Source organism: Carcharodon carcharias, chromosome 1 (genome assembly GCF_017639515.1).
Source record: "Carcharodon carcharias isolate sCarCar2 chromosome 1, sCarCar2.pri, whole genome shotgun sequence".
Taxonomy (NCBI): Eukaryota; Metazoa; Chordata; class Chondrichthyes; order Lamniformes; family Lamnidae; genus Carcharodon; species Carcharodon carcharias.
The window spans coordinates 201,731,653-201,749,285 of record NC_054467.1 but is presented as its reverse complement, the minus strand read 5'-3'; the positions used below and the strand labels follow the sequence as shown (position 1 = coordinate 201,749,285).

Below are 17,633 nucleotides of genomic sequence, written 5' to 3'. Positions count from 1 at the left end.
TGGGCCATAGGCCTCATTGAGTAATTCCATTGAGCTGCAGGCACCTGTCAAGCCTCCTCAGGCAGCTCATTAGTTTCCTCTGGCAGTGATGCCAACACTAACATTCAGGTAGGCCATGGGATGCCAACATGAGGGTGCGGGTGTGAGGGTAGAATGGCAGTGGCCCTTAGTAGTGCTGTGGAGCCTGAATGAGCATTTCTTCTCCTCCTGACACCACGTTAAGGTAATTTTTAAAGGAAATACTAATAGATATGTTGGCAGCTTCCAAAAGTGCCTTCAAAAACCGCTGGCAAGGCCACAGCAGAAACAGTTTAGAGCTTGGCCAGTGGATGCTCTGCACAGATTCCAACCAGTTTCAAAGATGCATCCTTAAACAGACATTAGACTCCTCACATGCAAGGGACCCAGCACCTGGTTATGGCTGCCATCAAGGATGCTTGAATATCGCCTGAGCCAATATGGTAACTTAGAATATTCTAGAAAACTAGCTATAGTTGCTGTGTGTGCCCATTCTAAAGCATTTTTTTTGTAAGTGATTAAATTCCGCATTGTGAAAGGATTTGAAATTTGGAATTGTATGACTTGGTTCATGCCTGTATATTGATCTGCTTAATTGACGTAGGTGGGGTAAGTTATTGGTAACACCATTTCTGAGGTCCTTGATTTCTCATTATGCTCACTGTGGTGAATTCAAACTAATTTTCCAGACAAAAAAAACTGGAGTAAATTCACAACAAGAAGATTGGAACTTGTTGGCATAAGACACACAATCACATAGTTGCAGGAAATTTACATTCTTTTTGAATGCCTTTGTGATGCCACTGCATATCGCTGCCAGAAGAAATCATTACTCATTGTAAATATTTATTTTTGAGAGTGTGATGCAAATTCTGTAGGAACTTCCTAGCATTTGATTCTAAACCAATGATAAAATTAGGATGAAGTGAGAATCTCTATATTAGTCATACACACTGTCCATTAATATATTGTACTTTGAATACAGCTACTCAGTGAAGTATCAAAATTAGTCGAAGTTGATTTCACAACATTTCGCCTGTGTGAAAATTTAATTTTATTCTGTTCTCATTTTAGTATGAATTCTAGTCAGTTAACCAATTAAGCAGTGTTTAAATTCACATGCACAAACAGAACTTTTAAATACAAAATATAAGATCGCCGGCCTCCAGAGGGTGGATTGCACAAAAAGCCATTTTATTCACTATTAATTGTCTTTAACTCTACCAATAATCCTGTGTGTTTGTAACTAGCTGTGAGATTAAGGTTTACATTTAAAAAGATTGTTCCATTAGAATTACAGGCAAGTCTGTGAACAGCAGACTGGTTGAGTTATGATAACTAGGCATGTGAGATTACTTCAGCAATCTTATATAATGTTTGGTGTTTTCTGCATACACTATCTTTAGCTCTGGATTAAAATGACTTTTTTTAAAACAGTGAAAAGCAACAGACAGGTCAAGGTAAGAGTCAAACTGAACACTTGAATCAAACCTGGGGGGGTTTTGGTAGAGGATCATATTCATCAATGATTCTCAATTAATTTGCTCTGTGACCTACTCTTGTTTCAAACTAAGGCCAACTATTTAGCTGGATTCTGGTTTTGCTGATCCAGTTTCAGCAAAATCAACCTCCTTAAATGCTCTTCATCTCTGCACACCCCGGTATAAAGTGATAAGATTTTATATTGCAACCATGTACGGTTGGACCAGATTGATTTCTGATCCCTGAGGCAAGATTTACCATCAAAAACAAAATTAGTTTGCAACACTTTTTCCTCCCTCATTTTGCTTTGTAACCACACTTTCTTCTTTGTTTCCTGCTCCATTAGCCTCCTCTGTCCATCAGTCATCCTTAGCTTTCATGATCAGAAACAATGATTCCTCCACGTCAAATTATAGCATTAATAACATGAATATCAGAACTTCTCATTTGCATAAAACATTGATCTCAGTTTCAAAATGGGCAGCATTGCCTTTAGCTAAATTATATTCACTGAGCAGACACAAAAGCCTTGAAAACAAGTAGAAATTAACTTGGTCCAGCCTATATATAAAAAGATTGTGATTACCTACCAGGCACAAGATTGTTAAAATTTGTAAACATGATATTTAACCTGTGGGACTTGAACTCTTCAGAACTTAAACTCTTTGGCTTCCCCAGTGAATATTCCCATTTAAATGTGGAAATACTTGTTAAGTGGAAAGAACAATCTGGTGAAAACAAAGAGTTAATGCAAGGTCTTAATGCAATACAAGCATGAACTGTTGTATTAGTTCTTCCTGGCCCACGAAGTTGTAAAACCAATGTTTTTGGCAGGTTTTGTGAGTTTTGACAATCCTGCCAGTGCCCAGGCTGCCATCCAGGCAATGAATGGTTTTCAGATTGGCATGAAGAGACTTAAAGTACAGCTGAAGAGGCCGAAAGATGCCAACCGCCCTTACTGAACCGTTTAAACTCAACTGAGACTTGAGAGCTATTACAGGTAATTTTCAAATTTTCTGATAGCTTTGTATAATGGTGTATATATTGTGGTATTTATTTTAGCATTTCTCATTGACAATTTAACCTCTGGTGCCTGTTATTTATATGAATTGAATCCATTCATGACCATCAATCCGAAGATTTTACTGAACAATGAAGTGAAATTAATGTTCCCATAGTCTTTAAAATTCAAATTCTTTTTAAATTGGATGATCATTTACGATGGCAAATGTAAATATCACAGATATTAAATTCAGGGACAGTCAGTCCTAGTTTGTGCAGCTAATATAAATAGGAATTTTCCTGGGAACATTTTCTTAGGAGGCAGTAATTGTTACTACCTTCAGAGCACAGCATTGCTCACTTGGGGTGATCTGATGAATGGAACAAACCATTTTTAACAGGGTATCCTCATTAACTATATTTAGTTGTATTTCTAAACAATCAAGTTCATATGAAACTCGTGGGCCTGAATCTTGCATTCATTGGGCACGTGCGATCGGTGGGCCTGGAAGCAGACAGGAAATGCGCTTCCGCCCGCGATCAGCCCCCAACACATAATTTCATGCTGGCTGGTCAATTAATGGACAGCCAGCATGAAACGTGCGCTGAGAAAGGCTCAGCGCTGCCAAAGGGGTGCAGGAAGAGAGCAGGCACCGAGAGAAGGGAGGGTGTGAGCTTGCAGTCCCTGAAGGTTGACAGCTGCTGTGGTGCTGCCTCGGGGTTCTGCAGTAATTTAAAGATGAAATGAGCTCAATCAACAGCTGCAAACGGTGACAATACTGTAAATGCAAGCGCCTGACAGCAGACTACATAGCAGATCATCCCTCAAATGTCTTCTTTTATTTTACTTAGCCCCAGACATTTCATCTCACTGCCTGAAAGAGGCAGAAACCCTCATATCGTTTAAGAAGTATTTAGATGTGCACTTGCAAAGCCATGGCATTCAAGGCTATGGGCCTAGTGCTGGGAAATGGGATTAGAATAGTTAGGTACTTGTTTGACCGGCGCAGACTCGGTGGGCTGAAGGGCCTTTTTCTGTGCTGTAGACCTCTATGACTCTATCCCGTACTGAATGTAGTTTATAGCGAAAACATGAAGACCGCCTGGCCATTTGGCCCATCTGCCAACGGTAAAAGTTGACAGGCCGCGTAAAATCACTGGCTCCTTAATGGGCTTAACTGCCCACTTAATTGTCGGCAGGTGCACTTCCAACTCCCGCCGACCATAATGTTGAAAGCAAGAGTGATGATGTCATGACACACACCCGTCATTTCGCACAAGATTCAGGTCATGAGGTTAGTTAATACCACATCTGTTTTACAGGTGCAATATGGCCACTTAAATACACATTCCATGTCAGCTGTCTGCTGCTGCCATATTTGCAAAGGCTTCAGTACAGGTGTCCAAAGCCCATGCCTGAACCAGGTTTTAGGCACTTTGCATATGCAAAGAGGAGACCTTAAGTCTGTTTCAACCCAAAACTGGATTGCCCCACATGCAGCCAGTGCCAGTTGCGTGCAAAATAACAAAGACTACATGATGTTTAACTTCACCTTCTCCCCCCATGAGTTGTTTAACTGTCCACAGCCATTCACAACTAGATGTGGATCTGTTGGTTGAGGGATTGCTTAGCTCTGTCTATCACATGCTGCTTCCGCTGTTTATCATGCACGTAGTCCTGTGTTGCAACTTTGCCAGATTGGCATTTCATTTTTAAGAATGCCTGGTACTGCCCCAGCATGCTCTCCTGCACTCCTCATTGAATCAGTGTTGATCACCTGAATTGGTAGAGTGTGGGATATGCCAGGCCATGAGGTTACAGATTGTGTTCAAGTACAGCTCTGCTGCTGCTGGTGGCTCACAGCATCTCATGGATGCCAGTTTTGAGCTGTTAGATCAATTCTAAATCTATCTCATTTAGCACAGTAGTAGTGCCACACAACCCGATGGAGGGTATCCTCAATGTAAAGATGGGATTTCATCTCCACAAGAACTGTGCAGTGGTCACTCCTACAAATACTCTCATGGACAAATGCATCTGTAATAGGTAGCTTGGTGAGGATGAGGTCAAGTAGGTCTTTTGCTCAAATTGGTTCCTGGACCACCTGCCCCAGGCCCAGTCTGACAGAAATGTCCATCAGGACTTGGCCAACACAGTCACGAGTGGTGCTACCAAGCCGGTCTTGGTGATGGATATTAAAATCCCCCAGCCAGAGTACATTCTGCATCCTTGCCACACTCTGTGCTTCCTTCAAGTGGTGTTCAACATGGAGGAGCACTGATTCATCAGCTGACGGAGGGCAGTACATGGTAATCAGAAGGAAGTTTCCTTGCTCGTATTGATCTGATTCCATGAGACTTCATGGGGTCCAAAATCAATGTTGAGGACTTCCTTCTGACTATTTACCACTATGCCGCCACCTCTGTCGGGTCTGTCTGTGGGACACAAAACATCCAGCGATGGTGATGCAGAAGTCTGGGACATTGACTAAAAGTTAAGATTCAATGTCTAAGTCAGGCTGTTGCTTGACTAGTCTGAGTGACGAGTGATCCCAATTTTGGCACAAGTTCCCAGATGTTTGTGAGAAGGACTTTGCAATGTCTGCTGGATTGATTGTGCCTTTGTCATGTCCCATGCCTGTGTCAATTTCAGTTGGTCCATCCAGTTTTATTCTTTTCAGTCATTTGTGTAGCAGTTTCATACAATTGAGTAGCTTGCTAGGCCTTTTCGGAAGACAGGTAAAAGTCAACTGTGGGCGGAATTTAATCCCTTACCACCCCGAAGCGAGTTTGGAGGTGGGGGGTGCCATTTGATTGGGCTCCCTCAATCAAAGAAGTGCACAGTATGGGGACCCAGCTGCCTTCCTGCCTCTGCCCAATCAAGATCAGGGTGGAAAGTGTGGAGGGTGGCCTAGCAAAAGGAGTTCTCAGGCACTCTGTGCCCAATTGAGGGACCTGGCATCGGGAAGGGTATCCCCACAGTAAGCCATCCACATACCCTTGTTGTCAATCCCCTTCCACCAACGGCTGCGAGCCCCTTCCCTTGATCCCCATCCTGCCTTCACATCCCTCACTCAGCTGCACCTGTGTATCCTTGGCCGGTTGCTCCTGCAGGCCTGAATATAATACTGGCAGTGACCATTGCTCCCGTGGCACTACCAGAAATGTCGTGTGACGGCTTCTGATTGGTCAGCACACTTGAGGGTAGGATTTCCACCCTACCGGGGCCTTAATCGAGTGGGACTTCAGACACTGCCCAGGTAAGTGCCTGATAACCTGGTAATTGCATCGGGCTACCCAGCGAGAAGCGAGGCAGGGTTTCTATCAATTCTCCAACTGGTGGGTGAGACCCCGTCACATTCATTACATTGATGTGGGTCTGGAGTCAAATGTAGACCAGATTGGATAAGCACTGAGAATTTCATCCCCTAATGGATATCAGTGAACAAGGTAGGTTTATATGACAATCTGGTAGCTTCATGGTCACCATTACAGATACTAGTTTTTTATATTTCAGATTTCTTTAATTAACGGTATTTAAATTCCCCAGCTACCATGGTGGGGCCTGAGTTCATGTTTCCAGATCATTAATCCAGGCCCCTGAATTATTAGTCCTGTAGCATAACCACAATGCCACCATACCCTAAAGTACGTAACATTAAGTATGACAGTACAGGGAACTATGGCTGGAGACCAAAATTGCACACGATGCTCTAGGTGTGGTCTCACCAATCCCTGTACAATTGAAGCAAGACTTCTTTGTTCTTGTAGTTTTGTGTGGCTGCCAGCTTGGGAGAAAAATGACATCCTCATCGCTTCCACCTCCATCCGGCATGGCCAGCACAGAATGCATTGGCATTACATGCTTGTGCTGGAAGTATGCAACATAACTGAGTTGACAGATTGTAACATCAATAGCGTCTAATGCTGATTAGAAGCCCAACCTACCACCTTTGTTCCTGTTGCTCTAGCAGAATAAGGAACCACACATGATCTCCACCCCACCAGCACTATTTAAAAGGATCATCAACAACTTGCAGCTTAGTTGCTGATGACTTTCTACTGACTCTTGCTGAGTCTGTGGAAGTATTGGGAGTTTGGAAGGGTCATATCAGTTGGTAAGCCTGCAAGGAGTGGCACTGCTCATGGAGAAAGCATTGACAGCTGATGCAAATACCTCTGAGATCAGCACTTGCTCCCAGCCCCCCTTCGGCTGCAGTATCAGAGGGAGATGCAGCAGAGGCAGCAAAAGGGCAAGCTGCTGCCTGAGGGAGGAGAAGGAGAAGAAGAGCTTTCAGCAGGAGGACATCTTTCACAACCAGTATCCTATCACAACCTAAGCCAGGAGCAGAGTGTTTGTCGGCTGCTATTCACCAAAGCTGTGGTTACAGAACTGAATCATCTCTTCAATCCAGACCTGTGGCCTCAGGAAAAGGCAAGGATGGCACTGCCAGAGCAGGTCAGAGGCTAGCAAGTAACTCACATCCTGACTCCCTTTTCATCCGCTACAAGCACAGGTCAGGAGTGTGTTGGAATACTCTCCACTTGCCTGGATGAGTGCAGCTCCAACAACACTCAAGAAGCTGGACATCATCCAGGACAAAGCAGTCCGCTTGATCAGTACCCCATCCATCTTCTTAAGCATTCACTTCGTCCACCAGTGATGCACAGTGGCAGCAGTGTGTACTATCTACAAGATGCACTGCAGCAACTCTCCAAGATTCCCTTGACAGCATCTTCCAAACCCACAACCTCTACTACCTGGAAGGCCAAGGGCAATAGATGCATGGGATCACCACTACCTGAAAGTTCCACTCCAAGTCACACACCAGCCTGACTTTGAAATATATCACCATTCCTTCATTGCCACTCACGTCCCTGAGCAAATAAAAACAAATCATAAGGTTGCAGGATGAGAGTGAAGTGGGATTTGAGAAGGTGCAGTAGACTTAACATACCTTCATCCTCATTGGTTTCAATCATGCCACTGACCATTGCAAAAGTGCTAATCTCTCCAGTTATCCCTAGAACTCTCCCCTATGAGGGTGAGCTCATGCAGCTGTGTCTGCACACCACCACACCCCCAGTGGTTAACTTTTGCTGCTGTCTATCATGGGTCACCTTGTCCTCCCATAGTGAAGAAGTGTGCGGTGAATTTGGTGCGATGTGTTTGAGTGATGTGCCTACCACAGTTGACTATCTGGAATTCTGTGTGTAAGGCTGAGATGTAAATGTGCGGTTTCCAGAAATGTTAATTCTGTGAAGGTGAGGTGAAGCATATGAATGTGAGGTCTGTGTCATGATTGAAATAGATTATTGGTAAGCAAGTGAAGTGGGCGTGGTGAATGGAATGATGATAGTGTATGATGCTAATGATGCAGTTGGTAGGAGATGGCATGTGTTCACTGACCTTGTCCACTCATGTGAGGTCATTAAACTTAATGCAGCACTGTATCCTCTTTCTTGGGACTAGACTGCTGGATTGACCTGCAGAGGCACTGATTGCAACTGTTGTCTTATCTGTAGGCCCTCCTGACTAGAGTTAGCACCAGGGAGTCCCACCACTTAGCATGCTGTGCCCATGAACTTTGGCATGAGGTAGCACAGCTGAACAGCCAACTATCTGTCTGAAAAACTCAGATAATTGCATCCATGACATAGCATTAGCACAACCCTAATGGTAATGAGGCCTATGAGTAAGCCTGGTCTCTTAGAGTTACACAGTGGAGGCAATTTGTCTTATCCCAGGAAACAAAGAAACATAGACAGGGACATAAAGAGTGTCTTAGCGGATTGGTTGCTTAGCATGCACCGTGCTTAATTTTCCTTTCCAAGGAAGTGCCAAGGAAAATCACTAGAGTTGACTTAAGAAGAATATGAGACAACCTCGTTATTGAAATTCCCAAAGAAATGCAAAACTCACTTAACCAGCCTTACAGATTGAGCATTCACTCTTCTAAATCTCTGCCTTTTCACCTTTAAACACTGCCCATCCAGCCCAATATCAATGCTCTTTCTTAAAAGCTTCTGTGGTAACTGTGGGTATAGCCCCCTGCTGTCTATCAGGGGTCACTTGATGCTCCGTTAAGGCTCCAACCAGTGAGCCCTAAGCGCATGGTGATTGGGCCTTTTTGATGAGAGTCCTGATCGAGCATGTAGCACCTGAAAAGCTCTCTGTAATAAAATTTATCTGTTTCTTGTTGAAATATGGCTGCTCCATTGAGTCATTACATTTGACAACGAGGGTAAAATTAGCGCCAACTCTGCACCTAACTCTGAGTACATCGAATTCTAAGGAAAAAAAGACTACTCACCAGTCATACCACTCTTCAGTAGAATCGATCCATATGATGCGACTATGGAAGACTGCAGCCAGTATGTAGAATGCCTTGGATTTTATTTCGTCGCAAACGAAATTACTGCAGAGGAAAAGCAGAAAGCCATCCTCCTGAGTGTATGCAGCAGTAAAACATACAACCTCATTCGCAACCTGACAGCCCCTAGCCCGCCCAACTCTCAGTCCTATAATGAGTGAGTGGATCTCGTGAAAACACACTTCCAGCCCAAGCCATCCGTAATAATGCAGTCTTTTAAATTTAATTCCAGAGTTAGGGTCCCGGGAGAGTCCATCGTAATCTATGTAGCGAACATCAAGCAGTTGACAGAACACTGTCACTTCGGGGACACATTAAATGAGATGCTGCAGGACCGATTAGTTTGTGGAGTTCAGGACAATGCCATACGGCACTGTTTACTCACCGAGTTCGACATCGACTTTAAGTGCGCCCTCACCATGGAAAGTGCTGCGAGAGACTCTCAGGCTTTGCAACACATACAACATGGTGCTGTGCTTTTTGTGGGGCAGGAACCTACGGTCAACAATGATGCGAAAACCAGACCCACAGCATCGAAGCGAGATGCAATGTCCACTGTGGGAAACATGAAAAGGCCTAGTAGAAACGCTTCAGCAGCAACTTCAAGATTAAGTTGTTATAGATGTGGAGGTGACCATGGAGCAAACACCTGTAAATTCAGGGAGGCAGAATGCCATTACTGCCATAAGAAAGGTCAGATAGTAAGGCAATGACAGGCAAAGCTGAAGCAGCCTGTAAAACAGCAAACCAACATGATGGGATTAAAGAATACAGCAGAGACTGAAGCTGCTGACATTGACATTTATTACCCGTATAACAGAACAGATGTGAAAACTGAACCTATCGCTGTGACGATCCAAGTTAATGAGAAACCACTCATAATGGAGGTGGATACGGGTGCCTCAACTACAGTGGTGGGAGAGCACACTTTCAAGTACCTTAATGAAGGCAGACAATAAATCTGGAGCGAATAACCACTAAATTAAGGACATACACGGGAGAATCCATTCAGGTAAAAGTACCAGTTTCTTACAAGCAATAGACAGCCCAGCGGCCTGTAATAATAGTGAAAGGAGAAGGACCCAGTCTTTTTGGCCCAGACTGGCTGCAGAAGATCAAGCTTGACTGGTCTGAGATATTTCACCTCAAATCTGATGGAATCCCAGAACATCTAAGAAAATACAACATGGTTTTTTTTGGGGTGAACTTGGGAAGTTAAAAGGCATGCAAACCAAGATACATGTGGGGCCACAGGCGACACTTCACCTCTTTAAGGCAAGACCTGTGCCTTATACATTGAAAGAAAAGATTGACAAGGAGCTGTGCCAGTTAGAACTTGGCATTATCCAACCTGTTCAGTTCTTAGAATGGGCTGTACGATAATAGTTCCAGTGGTTAAGCCCAGTCGCACCATACGTATCTGTGGAAACTATAAGTTGACCATGAATAAGGCAGTCAGACTAGACAAATACCCTATTCCAAGGATAGATAACTTATATGCCAAACTTGCCGGAGGCAGGTCCCATACAATATTGGATATGAGCCACGCTTACCAGAAACTGGAGCTCGATAGCACATTGAGGAAGTACGTAACCATTAACACACACAAGGGTCTCTATCAGTACACCCATCTACCCTTCGGGGTCTTGTCGGCAGGTACAATCTTCCACAGAACAATGGATGCAAGGACTCCCACGAGTAATTGTATATCTAGATGATGTCCTCATCACAGGGTTAACTGAGACAGAACACTTGACCAACCTGGAGGAGGTGCTAAAGAGATTCATTGAAGCCAGTGAATGGTTAAAGGAGGAACTGTGCACAGTTCAGATACCAGAAGTAACTAGGCCACAGGGTGGATGCCATGGGACTACACCTGTTAGAATACAAAGTTCTGGCAATAAAAGATGCACCATCACCATCCAATGTAACAGAACTCAAGTCCTTCCTGGGCATGATCAACTATTATTGCCGCTTCTTACCAAATCTATCACGTGTTGGCACCATTACACTGGCTTTGAGGGCCACAGCAGGAAGAAGCCTTTGTGAAAGCAAAGGAATTATTGCATTCGTCGTGTCTATTGGTACACTGCGACCTGTCAAAAGAGCTGGTATTAACAGATGATGCCTCTCTCTGCAGGATGGGAGCTGTGCTATTCCATAAGATCGAAAGTGGGTCTGAAAGGCCCATTGGTTACCTCTCAAGAACCCTCTTCACAGCTGAGAAGTGTTATTTCCAGCTAGAAAAGGAAGGTTTATCGGTGGTATTCGGGGTGAAAAAATTCCACTGGTACCTGCATGGTCACCATTTCACCATTGTGTCAGATCATAAACCATTAATGGGTTTATTCAGTGAGGACAAGGACATCCCCCCCAATAGCATCAGCAAGGGTACAACGATGGGCTCTGACATTATCTGCATACAAGTATACTTTTATGTACCGTCCTGGCCTACACATTGCAAATGCAGATGTACTCAGTCATCTCCCATTGTCAGACAGCACTGTGCATACCCCCGTTCCACGGGAATTAGTGCTATTATTGAATTTCTTGATCCTTTGCCTGTGTGTGCAAAACAAATTAGAAATTGCATGAACAGAGTTCCAACATTATCAAAAGTCAGAGACTTTGTCTTAAAAGGACAGCCAAACTCACCTGTATCTGAAAAATTGAGACCATTCCATGTTAGACAGACGGAATTGAGCTGCCAAGGCAGGATTTTGTTGTGGGAGTCAAAAGTGGTGGCCCCATGACAAGGCAGAGAGCCGCTCTTGACAGAACTCCATAGTGCCCAAAAATGAAAATGCTTGGGCAAAGCAATGTATGGTGGCCAGGCATTAATGGAGATATTGAAAACTTGGTCAAGCTCTGTCTCCACTGTCAGCAACAACAGAAGTTGCCTGTTCCAGCTCCCCTGCATCCATGGGAGTGGCCTGGTCGTTCCTGGGCTCAATTGCATATCGATTACATAGAATCATTCTTGGGTACCATGTTCTTGTTAATTGTAGATGCACGTTTCAAATGGATGAATGTAAATGAAGTCAGGCCGCCAACATCAAATGCAACTACCAAGAAGCTCCGTTACAGTTTCAACATACATATCCTACCTGAAATTATCATTTCAGATAATGGTACTGCTTTTACCAGCACAGAGTTTCAGAAATTTATGATTCTGAATGGAATCAAACATATGAAAACAGCCCCTTACCATCCCTCATCGAATGGCCTAGCTGAAAGGGCAATACAAACTTTTATGTCGGGTATGAAAAAGCAATTGGAAGGCACTCTGGAATCTCGACTTTCTCGCTTTCTTTTCAGTTATCGTGCAACACCACTTTTGACTACGGGTTCAACAGCGTCTGAATTATTGATGAAACGCGGCCTACATACACCCAGTGTTTCCAAATTTAGAGGGGAAGACAGAGTGTAATCAGAGTAATCAAAAATTGAACGATGACATGCACAGCAAAGCTCGCACATTCACTGCAGGTAACACAGTATTCATGCGAAATTTTGGCAGTGGACCTTGTTGAGCACCTGAAATTATTGTCTCAGAGACTTATCCATTATCTTTCCAAGTACAAGTGGAAGATAGAATCATCCGTAAGCACGTTGATCATTTTCGTGTCAGAGAGACATTCCAACAAGCAACTATTTCACCAGTGATTAACGTCAAACCATCAATTCCTGAGGTGACTGATCAACCTAGAATAGACATACCCAATGTCTCTGTAGAGTTGCCAAACCCTGAACTGATATGATCCAAGGATGTGTCTCATGCTGCAGATCTTGATCCTGTCGATCCTGTTGAGGAACCTCAAGTGGTAGAGCTACGCTGCTTTAGCCATATAAGGAAAGCATTTCAGAGACTTGATCTTTAATCACCTGATATTGTATGTATGTATATGTTGTTGGATGTTCAAATGTTTCCCTGTTAATAGAAATTGTAAAAAAAAAACTAGATGGGGAGGAAATGTGGTAACTGAGGGTATAGCACCTCCTACTGTCTATCAGCGGTCAAGTGATGTTCTGTTAAGGCTCCGATCAGTGAGCCCTAAGCATGGGTAATCAGGGAGTTGGAACTTCCTGACGTGAGTCCCGATCGAGCATGTTGCACCTGAAAAGCTCCCTGTAAAAAAAATTTAGCTGTTTCTTGTTGAAACCTATTCTGCTCCGTTGAGTCATTACAGTTCCACAGGGATTGAGTAATGCAGTGGGTTATCACATGGTCCTTTCACCTGTGGGACCTTGCTGAATCTATTCCAGAAGGATGAGATGAAGGTCTCCTTAATGGCTGCAAGACTCCGACATGAAATGATTTAGTGAATGTTGCATGCATTACCTAGTGTGGGAGTAGGCCCACAACCATCTCAAATTTGGTACTAATTGAAATTAGATTGGCAATGTCACTCAGAGATGTCTGCAGTGTAAAGTGGAAATATCACTTTGGTACAACAGTGCATTTCTAACATTATGGTCAGACACATTAGCCAGAAATTTATTTGAAGTTTCTCCCGCTCCACCACCTAAAGACACTGGAAGTGCAATTCAAACCCTGTTTTCATCTCTAGGTGTGGTTTCTGCTGCACTTGCAGAGAAGTTATGATGTCACAGTTCTGAGGAAATTCCCAGCCATTGTTGAGAAAAAACTTAACTCCCCCAGCTGGTTGTTATATCTGAATAGAAGTGCTTAAAGCTACCACTGCATGCCAGAAATGGAAAAATATTCAGTTAATGAAAATCATTCCCTATATGAATGCCACAGGAGAGTGAATTTAGTTTACATTGGTTGAGGGTATACCAAAAAAGTGCCTAAAATGTTTCACCAGCTTGATAGGAAAGACATAATATTAAGAGTAAGGATCTTCATTTGATAATAAGCATGAGAATTATTTTGTTAGTCAGTGTAAAGAGAACAGCAGATTTGTGTTAGAATTAAAGACTTTGATAATATACCTACACTGGAACAACATTATCCGTATGTGATTCCTCACATTCAATTGTTCAGAATGCATCCATGTGTGATAATGCCAGGAAGCACAAATGAGCCAGTGTACACATTGTACACTTTGAGGAAAAGTGGCCATCATTCTGCTCTACTGCAATGGGAGCTGAAAACATTCCTTCCATAACTGAGTAAAGAAGACAGATGACCTGGGTGATGATGAAGGACAGCAAACTAAAATGGCAGATTGATTGTTGTCTATTAATTGGTTGTTCTTTTCAATACTTCATCAAAGCAATTAGTCAAATATTTAAATACCACATTTTGCTATTTATTTTGGTTCAAGTAAAAGGGTTATGAAAATCTGAATGTTTAGTTTTATTAGCTCAGGTATAATAATTACAACAGAGGCCAAACAGGATTAAACTCAGCAGCCATGTATACTGCACCGTTTCAAAATGTCCCTCTTTCTCTATTACATAAAGACCCTTGTGATAAAGATAATACCACAAAATAGGATGATAACTGTGAATGAATATGTCTAAACGTGAGCACAATGATCTCCTTACTGAGCATTTGTAAAGACAAAAGCAGCAATATTCAGTTACTTTACGGATAAAATCGGGGAGAACCATTGAGAGCAAAAGTAATTACCACAGGTCATATGTACCAAACTTCAATTTGAATTTGTGCTGATTTTATTTTTAATTAGATAATGCATAAAGCTTAACAAAACGTGGTCATTAAAAAGTGGAGTGTTTCCTGTACAAACCATTTCACAAGTGCTTAATTATTTTTCCCCGAAACATCTCTCAGGGGGAGAAATAATTTTGTTCATGGGTACGGCTGCTCCTCTGCAATTCAACAAAGTGAAAAGAGGGTAGGTGATTTGTTTTTTGATCTATTAATTGCCAATCTGAATTATTACCTCAATAATGCAAATTTGGAATGGTGCCAAAGAAATTTGTTCTCTTTTGGACAAACAGCACTGTCATGAGTATTGAATTTTTCTTCAGAATTGAATAACAAAATTCGATAAACTTGCAATACCCTGATTTAGATGCAAGCATTAAATTATTTTGTTAAATTTCCAGATAACATGTGTTGTCATGTTCAGAGCCCCATTGCTAAATCTTTTTGTGCTTGATTGCATGCAAGATCCATTTCCATCAGAATAATCTTATTTTACTGAATGAGTCATATTAAAGAGCACATCTGTCAGAGGTACAGACAAACCAGAGTTGGATGTGAGTCTTACAAATGACATTCATTCAGTTGAAGCAAACTGTAGTAAAGCAAGTCAGCAGCACAGTGAGCTAGGAAGGGAATGAGCAGATGAGGGTTTCTAATGATTAGAAAAAATAATGATTAATTGAGCCCAAATGGTAATTATCTATTTACAGAACAATTGGTTGCAATATTTGGTGGCAGCTTCTCTTAATAGCTCAGTCGCAATGCTTGATCCTGAGCTGAGCTTCCTCTCAAACATCATCTTCATTACCAATCCTGCTGCCTTCCACTTGCACAATGTTACTCACCTATGCCCCTAATCTATTTTTGCATCACTTCACCAATGCTTTTCTATCAAGCCTCCCCCCTCAATCCTCCAATAGCTGCAACTCATCCTCTTCCACCAGGTAAAATCTCCCACACTCCCATTGCAGCTTTCTAAGCTACATGACTCCTTGTGTCATGCAAACCCACATCTCCTCTAACACTGTATTTCTCCTTGTCCCCCAGCTGCTCTCCTGCACCATTGCTGGGCTCTTGCTAAGCCAATGTGGTCCAGTCCTCTGCCAGTCAATCTGCCTGGTCACCTTCTCTCTGATTTCAAGGACTACTTCAAGTCCCTTCTTTTCAACTGGCCCTTTGACCCTTCACCGCGCGCCCTCCGTTTTACTTCCTGCTTGGCATCTCCTGTTTCTCGCTCTGGATGTAAAGCACTTTGAGATGACTTCCTGCATTTGAGAAATAGTATATTATATTATATTTTGTTAACTCCTTGATGTTTTCTTAACTTTTTATTGTTATCACTGCCTTTATTCAAAACAAAATTATCAAGAAGTTAAAACATGTAAGACAGTCATTTGTATTTTAATCAGTGTTGGTACTTAGGTCCTTTGCCAGTCTCACTCCAGATCAATTTGCATCAAACTGTGAAACTCCTTACCTCCCTCAGTGTTCCCTTCCATTCTTCCATTCGTATCTGCTGGCACTTAAAGCCAAGCTTGGCTTCATTTAATCATTACTTCTTGACTTATCTCCTGTCTCATTCTTTTCAACCTGGCTGCTATCCGGCATCATTGACCCTGGCTCTTTTCATTGAAAGAATAACAGATAGGGTCCTATTCAGTAATAACGTGCAATTATTTAGGACCCTTAATTAGGAAAATATCCCAAGGCACTTCACAGACAGAGTTGACAGCGAGCCAAAGAAGGAGATACTAGGGAAGGGTGACTAAAAATTTGGTCAAAGAAGTAGGTTGATTTTTTTTATCCTTTTTTTATTCATTCTGGGATGTAAGCATCTCCGGCAAGGCCAGCATTTATTGGCCATCCCTAGTTGCACTTGAGAAGGTGGTGCTGAGCTGCCACCTTGAACCGCTGCAGTCCATGTGGTGTAGGTACACCCACAGTGCTGTTAGGGAAGGAGTTCCAGGATTTTGACCCAGCAACAGTGAAGGAACACCGATATATTTCCAAGTTAGGGTGTTGAGTGGCTTGGAGGGGAACTTGCAACTGGTGGTGTTCCCAAGTGTCTGTTGCCCTTGTCCTTCTAGGTGGCAGATGTCACAGGCTTAGAAGGTGCTGTTGAAGGAAACCTAGAAAGTTACTGCAGTGCATCTTGGAGATGGTACACTCTGCTGCCACTGTGCATCGGTGAAGGTGGCGGATGGGATGCCAATCAAGCAGGCTGCTTAGTCCTGGATGATGTTAAGCTTCTTGAGTGTTGTAGGAGCTGCACTCATCCAGGCAAATAGAGAGTATTCCATCATATTCCTGATCTGTGCCATGTAGATGGTGGACAGGCTTTGGGAGTCAGGAAGTGAGTTATTCTTTACAGGATTTTCAACCTCTGGCATGGTCTTGTAACCACAGTATTTATCTATCTGGTCCAGTTCAAGTTCTGATGAATGGTAGCCCTCAGGATGTGTATGGTTGGGGATTCAGCGACGGTAATGCCATTAAATGTCAAGAGGGTAATATTAGATTTTCTCTTGTCAGAGATAGTCGCTGCCTTGCACTTGTGTGCATGAATGTTACCTACCATCGATCAGCCCAAGCCTGATTATTGTCCAGGTCTTGCTGCATGGAGGCACAACTGCTTCAATATCTGAGGAATTGTGAATAGTATTGAACATTGTGCAATCATCAGCCAACATCCCCTCTTCTGATCTTATGTTGGAAAGAAGGTCATTGATGAAGTGGTTGAAGATGTTTGGGCCTAAGACCCTATCCTGAGGAATTCCTGTAGTGATATCCTGGGCCTGTGGAGATTGACTTTCAACAGCCAAAGCCTTCTTCCTTTGTACAACATAGAACTTCAGCCATGGAGAGTTTTCCTCCTGAATCCCATTGACTTCAATTTTGCCAGGGCTCCCTGATGCCACTGTCAAATGCTGCCTTAATGCCAAGGGCTGTCACTCTCATTTCAGCTCTGGAATTCAGCTCTTTTGTCCATGTTTGCACAATGTTCAATACTATTCACAACTCCTCAGATATTAAAGCAGTCCATGAAGCATGCTGTAATGTGGTCTGGAGCTAAATAGCACTGGCGGAGCATCAAGGAGAAGGTTGGTGCTGAATTAAGT

The 17,633-nt window shown here is 42.9% G+C and overlaps 1 protein-coding gene across 1 annotated transcript in view; it reads left to right on the top strand.

The window, feature by feature from the left end:
• celf4 (CUGBP, Elav-like family member 4) overlaps positions 1-17,633 on the top strand; it is a 1,275,411-nt gene that overhangs the window by 1,238,366 nt on the left and 19,412 nt on the right. Inside the window, exon 12 of the mRNA XM_041191287.1 lies at positions 2,335-2,500. Within this exon, the coding sequence (XP_041047221.1) occupies positions 2,335-2,462 (128 nt within the window). The 3' untranslated portion in view covers positions 2,463-2,500. The remainder of the gene's footprint in view (positions 1-2,334; positions 2,501-17,633) is intronic.